General features: G+C 45.4%; 1 protein-coding gene across 1 annotated transcript in view; it reads right to left on the bottom strand.

Annotated features, from left to right (window-relative positions):
• LOC144694128 (NACHT, LRR and PYD domains-containing protein 12-like) overlaps positions 1 to 5319 on the bottom strand; it is a 43511-nt gene extending 38192 nt beyond the window's left edge. The window contains exons 1-2 of the mRNA XM_078564484.1: positions 5230 to 5319; positions 1274 to 1440 (exon numbers count right to left, since the gene is read on the bottom strand). Of these exons, the coding sequence (XP_078420610.1) occupies positions 1274 to 1440; positions 5230 to 5257 (195 nt within the window). The 5' untranslated portion in view covers positions 5258 to 5319. The remainder of the gene's footprint in view (positions 1 to 1273; positions 1441 to 5229) is intronic.
• Between the last annotated feature and the right edge of the window lie 5052 nt (positions 5320 to 10371).

The raw sequence follows: 10371 nt of genomic DNA on the forward strand, positions 1-10371 counted from the left end.
TAGATCTATTGTGTATCCAACACATTTAGCATGGTGATACTATTGCACAACACAATGAGAGGTGTCTTCAGTTTGAAGACGGTACTTCATTTCCTACGAGGACTGCGGTGGTCACTCCTATAGTGTCAGAGACAAATGCATCTGCAAGAAGTGGATGGGTGAGGACAAATAGGGTTTCACCTCCTGTTGGTTCTCTGGCCAACTGCTGCAAGCCCAGTCTGGCAGATATGTCCTTCAAGACTCAGAAAGCACTGTCATTAGAGGTGCTACCGAGCCATTCTTGATGGGAGAAATTATGTCCCCACCTACAGTGAATTCTCTGCCCTTGCTTTTTCTAATTAACCTGGAGGAGTCCACATTCACCAACTGAAGGAGGGAAATAATCAGCAGGTGGTTCTGTTGTCTATCTTTGGCCTCATGCCAAGAGATTTCCTGTGGCTCTGAGGCTATATTGAGGACTCTCCCTGGTTACTGTATACCCCTAGGCTGCCATCTCCGGTGGATACATCTAGCGGGAATGGGCAAACCCAGGAATAGTAACAGAAGAGTCTGGGATGTCGTTTGATGGTCATATTGAAGGATTATTTTGATGTCAGGCTGTTATTTTATTAGTCACATTTGTTGCAAGTCCTTCAATGTTAGTGAGGACTTTGCATGGTCGACTGAGCAGTGACTGAATCCAATGCTGGGTGCTCTTATTACACCTTTTTATAGCTGTGTTGCATCTTGATCTAGACCATTCCAGAGGGCAGTGAAGAGGTGAAGAGTCAACCATGTTGCTGGGTGTCTAGAGCCATATACATGTCAGGATGAGTAAGAACGGCAGGTTTCCTTCCTTAAAGGACATGAGCCACCCATATGGCTTTTGACGACAATTCAATATTATCTAATTACCTGAGATCAATGTCACAAACTGCCACAGTGAGATCTAAGTTCAGGTCTCTGGAGCATAAGTCCAGGCTACTAGTTTGTTAATTCAGTAACACAACCACAATGCTGCTGTACCTGCATGTGGCAAGTGATGTACGCTTGGATGGTTCAGGTCACTTTGGATCGACGGTTCACAAAGCTCTCTACCTCTGAGGCTTTCCTCACCTCATGCTTGGTTCTGGTTTCCACTAATGATTGGAGGTTGATTAATCACCATTATCAGCATTTGACTGCCCGTGTTTTAGAAAGTGATCTAGACGGATCTTAGTCTTCTATCATCCTTACATTCTGCAAGTTCTGTAACATTTAAATATTCCAAACTCATTGAAACCCTCCCACTTACCCGATGTTCTTGTCCATTGAAAATCTGCTCGTATGTTAACAATGAGCTGACTCCATCCACCCCTTCTTCAATCTCCTGTTCTAGTCTGTCCCAGTAAAATTTTGTGAATTGGAACAGTTGGAAATCATCCCACTTTGTCAAGAATTCAGTGGTTCTAGGGTTTGGATCTGTGAACACGAAATGGAGAAACAAGAAACATAATTGAATTTCTAGCCACGTTGTTCTACTTCCTTTAAAGGAAGCAACTGAATCCTCCTGTGAGCCACATTGTCAAAGTGTGAAAATACAGAAACATTAAGTGATAGCATAGCAGACTTGTGACCTAATTCCTAACCTTGCCCCAAATCCCTTCATAACCATGGTTAACAAGAAACTATCAATCTCAGATTTGAAACCAGCAATTTTCTTTATTGTTTGTTGGATGTGGGAGTCGTTGGCAGGGCCAGCATTTGTTGTCTATCCCAAATTTCCCCAGAACAGGTGGTGGTGAGACACCTTCTTGAGCCAATGCAATATATCTGGTGCATGTATGCTCACAGCCCTTCTGGAAAGGGAGTCCCAGTATTTTGACCCAGTGACAGCAAAGGAACAGTGATTTTCTTCAAGGTCAGGATAGTGTGTAGCCTGGAGAGGAACTTGCTGGTTATGGTATCCCCATGCATTTGTTGCCCTTTTTCTTCTTGGTGACAAATATCATGGATTTGGAAGGTGCAGTCAAATGAGCCTTGGTGTGTTGCTGCGGTTAATCTTGTAGACACTACACACTGCTGCCACTGTGCATAAGTGGTTGAAGGAGTGGAAGACTTCACATTGAGGATACCCTCTATCATCGTGCTAATTGGGATAGATTTTAAACAGATCTAGCAACTCAAGACAGGGCAACCATGAGGTGCTGTGAGCGAAATCAGCAGCAGAACTGTACTCAACCACAATCTATAACCTCATGGCCTGGTATTCCCAACACTCTACCATTACCACCAAGCCAGGGAATTAACCTTGGATCAATGATAAGTGCAGGAGGGCATCGCTGGATCAGCACCTGGCATACCTAAAAATGAGGTGTCAACCTGGTGACGCTATAACACAGAACTACTTGTGTGCCAAACAGCATAAGCATCAAGTAACAGACAGAGCCAAGTAATTCCGCAACCACTGGATCACATCTAAGCTCTATAATCCTGCCATGTCCAATCATGAATGATGGCGGGCAATTAAGCTACTCACTGGAGGGGGAGGCTCCACAAATATTCCCATCCTCAATGATGGGAGAGTCCAGTACATCAATGCAAAAGATAAGGTTGAAGCATTTGCTACAATTTTCAGCCAAAAATGCCGAGTGGATGATCCATCTCGGCCTCCTCCAGATGCCCCCAGCATCACAGATGCCAGTCTTCAGCCAATTCAATTCACTCCACGTCATATCAAGAAACAACGGAAGGCAGTAGATACTGCAAAGGCTATGGGCCCTGACAATATTCCAGCAATAGTACTGAAGGCTTGTTCCCCAGAGCTTGCCGTGACACTAGCCAAGCTGTTTCAGTGCAGCTACAATACTGGCATCTACCAGACAGTGTGAAAAATTGCCCAGGTATGTCCTGTACTCAGAAAGCAGGACAAATCCAACCCGGCCAAGTTCCCATCAGCCTACTCTCGACCATCAGTAAAGTGAAGGAAGTGGTCATCAACAGTGCTTTCAAGCGGCAATTCCTCAGCAATAACCTGCTCACTGACACTCATTTGGATTCCGCCAGGGTCACTCAGCTCCTTACCTCATTACAGCCTTGTTTCAAACATGGACAAAAGAGCTGAGCTCCAGAGGTGGGATGAAAGTGACTGCCCTTGACATCAATGCAGCATTTGACTGAGGATGGCATTAGGGAGCCTTAGCAAAACTGTAGTCGATGGGAATCAGTGGGAAAACTCTCCAGTGGTTGGAATCAGAACAAGCACAAATGTAGATGGTTGTGGTTGTTGGAGGTCAATCATCTCAGTTCCAGGACATCACTGCAGGAATTCCTCAGGTTAGTGTGCTAGGCCCAACCATCTCCAGCTGCTTCAGCAATGACCTTCATTCCATCATAAGGTCTGAGGTGGCGGTGTTCACTGATGATTGCGCAATGTTCAGCATCATTCACAGCTTCTCAGACATTGAAACAGTCCATATCCACATGCAGCAAGACCTGGGTGATATCCAGGCTTGGGCTGACAAGTGGCAAGCAACATTTGTGCCACACAAGGACCAGGCAATGACCATCTCCAGCAAGAGATGATCTAACCATCGCCCCTTGACATTCAATGCCATTACCATTGCCGAATTATCTACCATCAACATCCTGGGGATACCATTGACCAGAAAGTGAACTGAACTAGCTACATAAATACAGTGGCTAGAAGAGCAGGTCAGAGGATAGGAACGCTGCAGTGAGTAACTCAGGTGCTGACTCCCCAAAGACTGTCCACCATCTACAAGACGCAGGTCAGCAGTGTGATAGACTACTCTCCACTTGCCTGGATGATTGCAGCTCCATGAATACTTATGAAGCTTGACAGCATCCAGAACAAAGCAATCCGGTTGATTGGCACCCCATCCACAAACATTCACTCCCTCCACCACCGACACACAGTGGCAACAGTGTGTACAATCTACAAGATGCACTGCAGGAACTCACCAAGGCTCCTTAGACGGCACCTTCCCTCCCACGGCCGCTACCATTTGGGACGGCAAGGGCAGAAATAGGTGGGAACACCACCACGTGGATGTTCTCCTCCAAGCCACTCAACATCTTGGCTTGGAAGTATATCTCTATTTCTTCACTGTCGCTGGAACTCCCTCCCTAACAGCACTGTGGATATACCTGCGCAATATGGAATGCAGCAGGTCAAGGCGGCAGCACACCGCCATCATCTCAAGGGCAATTTAGAACTCAGGATGGGCAATAAATGCTGGCCCATCCAGTGAAGCCCACAACCCATGAATTAAGATTTTTTAAATGTTTTGAGTGGTGGACGGGATGCTGATCAAATGGGTTCTTTGTTCTGGATGGTGTAGATTTTCTTGAGTGTTGTTGGATCTGCAGACATCGAGGCAAGGGGAGAATATTCCATTGCACTCCTAAGTTGCGCTTTGCAGATGGTGGGTAGACTTTGAGAAGGCAGGAGTGAGTTACTCTCCTCATAACTCCCAGCTTCTGACATGCTCTTGTAGCTACAGTATTTATATGGCTAATCCCGTTCAGTTACTGGTCAATGGTAACCCCAGGATGTTGATAGCGGGCGATGCAATGATGGTGATGCCATTAAATGTCCAGTTGAGATGGTTATATTCTATATTGTTGGATATCATCTTTGCTTGGCACTTGTATGATATGAAAGCTACTTGCCATTTTATGATCAGGTAGCTCTTGGTGGTGGGGCATCAATTCTGATAGCAGGTTAAGTCTTGTTCTGAGCCAATTAATGGCCCTATGGCTGTTAATTTGGCTCGGACACTCCCAGTCACATGGAGCTTGGTGCAGCTTAATTTTAATCCAGGGATTTGGTGCGGGTCACTGCCTTGGTGTGGAATTCCCCCCATGGCTCTATGACTATGGAGTATATTAAAAAAACATTGCAGCCAGACCTTTCAGGAGTGAAATTATAATAAAAACTTCAATACACAGGAACCTTCTTCTTTAAGCAGCCAACTGATTCTAGATCTGAGGTGAGGTGACTGCCCCTGCCATCATGGTAGCATTTGACCAGGCATGGCACCAATGTCAGTTATCTATTCAACAGGTCCAGTACTCAGGGGCTCCCTCAACCTATGACTGTGATGTTCCTATAGAGGGTCACTCATTTAACTCCTTCTACTCGGCCCCTGTCCTGTTCCCTCTTCCTGTCTGACCTGCAGGTATTGCACAAGATATGGTCAATCTATTAGCATAGAAATTTTATTCTGAAGTATTTTGTGAACCTACCTGTGGCCATTCTTATTTCTGTTTTCATTGTTCGATATTCTGTCTTGTTCGAACCTTCAGCTATAGTGATGACTGATGTTCCCAGATTAGGATATACTGTCAAAAATATTATAGTAATACAAGGATTAGATGGATATATTAAAATCAGAAGAACACTGACAGCTTCAAACGGTGAAGCGATGCACAGAATCTATTTGTGGGATATCTTTGGGGATTTTACAATCTCACAAATGCCATGGTGATACAGATGGTAGATTCTTTGTCTGCTCGACAATGTATGAGGTGCTCTCCCATTTAATCCTCAAAAAATCCACACTTGACCCCTTTGTCCTTGCAAAAGACTGCACTCCAGTCTCCTTTTCCCTCTTCAAAGACCTTGAACGTGTTATTATCTCCCAAATCCATGCCCATCTTTCATGGAATTCCATGTTCGAATCCCTCCAATCAAGGTGCAACCATTCCACAGGACCAAAACAGCTCTTATTGAAGTAACAAATAACACCCTTCCTGGCTCTGACAGTAGGAAATGAAGCATTTTCATCCTTCTCGACCTGTCTACAGCCTTTGACATGGTTGACCACATTATCCTTCTCCAACTCCTCTCTGCTGTCACCCAGCTGGGTGAAAATGCGGCAAAACTTCCCGGATCAATTGTTATCTATTAAATTGCAGCCAAAGAATCTCTTCCCGCTCCTAGACCATTATCTCTGGAGTGCCCCAGTGATGTATCGTTTGCCTCTTCTATTTCTCATCAACACGCTGTCCCTTGGCAACCTGGTATCACGTTCAACATGTAAGCTGAGGACACCCAGTTCTACTTCATCACTGCTTCCTATATCCTGACTCTAAACAAGTCTCTTTTACCCATCATCTGCGCCTACTGGTCCACGCTAGCTCCTAGTCTCACAACATCTCATTTTAAAATCCCCAACCTAGCATTTCAAATTTCTACATGGCCCCTCCCTTCCTATCTATGTAACCTCTAACAGCTCTGGAAGCTATCGATATCTCTGCCCTCCATCTCTCCAAGTCTGACATGTTTCACATCCTGATGATAATCGTCCAAAACTGGGGGCCAAGTTCTGAGCTCTGGAATTACCTACCTGAGCCTCTCAGCCTCTGTTACTTTTCTCTCCTCCTTTAAATTTCTCCTTCAGAACACTTACTCTCTGACCAAAGTTTTTGGTCACCTACTCTGGGACTCGTTCAGTATCTCGGTGCCTTTTCAAAAAAGAATTACACTGCTTTTGTTAAGCAGCACGGGATGTTTTGAGAATGAAAGATGCTATACAAGTGCAATTTGTTGCATTTTCTCAACTTGTGTGTCTCACTGCATGTCTGCCCATACACTTGTGCCCAATCAAACTAACAGCCAGTGTCCAATCATTTCTTCACTGTAGAAGTATAACAATGATTCAGTCTTGGATCAGTTATATTTCCAACTTACAAATTAAATTATTCTCCAGCGTTAATTTAATAAGAAGTTTGAAACAATGTAAAATTTAGTTATCTGCTGTTTAACTCACATTGCAACCACCCCGCAGTGATCCAGCCCTGCACCCCACTGACGGTACCCCGCACCCCCCACTGACCCAGCTTTGTCCTATCTGTGCTTAGAACATTCCATTTGCCTTCCTAACTGCTGGCTGAACTTACATTCTAACCTTTAGTGATTCATCTATGAGTGCACTCAAATCCCTCTGCACCATAGAGCTCTGCAATCTCTCTTAATTTAAATAATAATAATAACTTTTCTATTATTCCTGCCAAAATGGACAAGTTCATTTTTTTCTATATTGTACGCCAGCTGCCAAATTTTTGCCCACTTAATTTACCTATCTGTATCCCTTCGTAAACTCTTATATTCTCTAAACAACTTATTTTCCTAACTATTTTTGTGTCATCAGGGTTCGGTCCTTGGGCCCCAACTATTTACAAACTCTCTCAATGACCTGGATTCAGGGATAGGAGGTACTGTAGCTGAATTTGCAGATGACACCAAAATAGGTGATAAAGTAAGTTGCAATGAATAAATAAGAAATTTAGAAATGAATATGGGCAGGTTAGGTGAATGGGCCAAATTTTGGCAGAAGGGGTTTAACGTCGATAAGTGTGAGGTTATCCATTTTGGTTGAATAAATATAAAGGCGACTTATTATTTAAATGGAGAGAAAATTCAGAATGCTTCAGTTTCAGAGGTGTCTTGGTGTACTTTCTCGAGTTTTGAAGAATGAGACGAGATCTATTTGAGCTATATTAGATGCTGAAGGGGATAGACAAAGTGGACGTGGAGTCGATGTTTCCCCTTATGGGGCATTCTAGACCGAGAGGCCATAGTTTTAGGCTAAGGGTTTGGTAGATGTAAATCAGACATGGGAAGGAATTACCTTTCTCAAATGGTCGAGTATGTATGGAATTCACTACCTCAGAGTGCAGTGAATGCCAGGGCGCTGAATAAACTTAAGGAGGAGACAGTCAGATTTTTAACTCGTAATGGGTTGAAAGGATATGGGGAGAGGGCGATGGAATTGAGGCCGAAATGACATCACCCATGATCGTAATGAATGGAGGGGCAGGATCGAGGGGCTGAATTGCCTACTCCTGCATCTTGTTCTTATGTTCTTATGTTCATACATCATTGCAGGTAGCATGACAGGTGGAGAGAGCAGTAAATAATGCATATATGACCCTGGGCTATATTAACAGGGGCATAGGGTCCAAGGGCAGGGAGATTATGCTGAAGTTATATGAGACATTCTATAGACCCCAGCTGGAATATTGTGTACAGTTCTGTGCACCATATTACAGGCAGGATGTGAACACATTGGAGAGAGTGCAGAAGAGGTTTACAAGAATGGCTCGAGGAATTAGAAACTTCAGCTATGAGGATAGATTGGAGAGGTTGGGACTGTTCTCCTTGGAGAGAAGAAGGGTGAGTGGAGATTTGATGAGATGTTCAAAATCATGTGGTGACAGAAGAGTGTAGAATGGGGGAAGCTGTTCCCATTCGTAAAAGGATGGAACACGAGAGGGCACAGATTAAAAGTGATTTGCAAAAGAAGCAAATGTGACGCGAAAAAAAAACTTTTTCACACATTGAGTGCTTCCGGCGTGGAATGCAATGCCTGGAAGTGTGGCGGGGGCAGGTTCAATCGAGGCATTGAAGAGGGCATTAGAAGATTATTTGAATAGAAAAAATGTGCAGGGGTATGGTGAAAATGCAGGGCCATGGCACCACGTCACAAAGCTCATTTGGAGAGCTTGTGTTGACATGATGGGCTAAAAAACCTCCGGTTCCATTAAAATTGTGTGATCACACTGGCTCCATCCTCCCCTGGTTCAACACTGTCCGATCTCAAAGGCTCCATCCTCCTCGGGTTACTCACTGTCCCATCTCACTGGCTCCATCCTCCCCGGGTTACTCACTGACCGACCTCACTTGCTCCATCCTCCCTGGGTTACACACTGTCCGATCTCACAGGATCCATCCTCTCCGGGTTACTCACTGTCCGATCTCACTGGCTCCATCGTCACCGGGTTACATGCTGTCGCATCTCACTGGCTCCATCCTCCGTGGGTTACTCACTGTCCCACCACACTGGCTCCAACTCCTCGGGTTACTCACTGTCCGATCTCACTGGCTCCATCCTCCCCGGGTTACTCACTGCCCCACCTCACAGGCTCCATCCTCCCCGGGTTACTCACTGTCAGTTCTCACTGGCTCCATCCTCCCCGGGTTACACGCTCTCTGATCTCACGGGCACCATCCTCCCCCGGTTACACACTGTCCGATCTCACTGGCTCCATCCTCCCCGGGTAACACACTATCAGATTTCACTGGCTTTATCCTCCCCGGGTTACACACTGTCCCATCTCACTGGCTCCATCCTCCCCGGTTTACTCGCTCTCCGATCTCACTGGCTCCATCCTCCCCGGATTTCACACTGTCCGTTCTCACTGTTTCCAATCTCGTGGGGTTTAATTTCCCATTTTGCTGGCGGAAATGCACCATTTAGGCTACAAACTGAAGTTTATCCTGGCCTGTATAATAATAGTAATAGAATATAGCAATACCCTATATTGACACTATATCAAGACTGCAAATTCTCTGGATTTACGCTAATACCGAATATAGAAGCTCTGACGTTCTTACCATTATGCACAAAACCGCCAGCAATTCCAGAACACACATAAGAAGCTCACATAGACCGATATCGAGTTTGAATGGCTGAAGCAAGTTGTGTTCGACCGGTGGGTCCACTCTTTAATAATTCATGCTCCTACGAGTGATTTAAAGACTTGATATTGCTGGAGGAATTTAAAAACCGCATATACTTCAACCTAGAGATTCATTTGGAGGAGCAGATATTCCTCAAAGCCAGCAGTGCACCTATCACGGCTGAAAACTGTGAATTCACCCATGGCCTGGGAATACAGGCAGCCTTTCCAAACCATTCCCATGATCGCTGGAAACATAAACAGGGCAAGGCAGACAGGAAAGGCTCTTCACCCAACTGGAAACATAAACAGGGCGAGGCAGACAGGAAAGGCCCTTCACCCAACTGGAAACATAAACAGGGCGAGGCAGACAGGAAAGGCCCTCCCTCCAGAAAGGAAACATAAACAGGGCGAGGCAGACAGGAAAGGCCCTACACCCAGAAAGGAAACATAAACAGGGCGAGGCAGACAGGAAAGGGCCTCCAACCAACTGGAAACATAAACAGGGCGAGGCAGACAGGAAAGACCCTCCACCCAATTGGAAACGTAAACAGGGCGAGGCAGACAGGAAAGGCTCTCCAACCAACTGGAAACATAAACAAGCGGGGCAGACAGGAAAGGCCCTCCACCCAGATTGGAAAGTAGAAATGTGTTTGCAAGAAGTTCTCCTGAAGCTCGAAAGGTGAACGCCTGGCAACTGATGTGGTCCCACTGTAATGATATGGAAACTCCGGACCTGGAAGCTGGAGGTTGAGCAGGATGCCTGTGGGTCTGATAAGGCTCCATTACTGTAATCTCCAGAAGGACATGCCAGTGGGTAGTCCAGCAGAGCAGGTAGACATACTCGTTTCAGGAACTTGCCCCTTGGAGGGTTGGGCCCTATGTGTGGCTGAGCCAGATAACGTCCCAGAAAGTTTTCAGAGT

Source organism: Cetorhinus maximus, chromosome 19, assembly GCF_964194155.1.
Source record: "Cetorhinus maximus chromosome 19, sCetMax3.hap1.1, whole genome shotgun sequence".
Taxonomy (NCBI): Eukaryota; Metazoa; Chordata; class Chondrichthyes; order Lamniformes; family Cetorhinidae; genus Cetorhinus; species Cetorhinus maximus.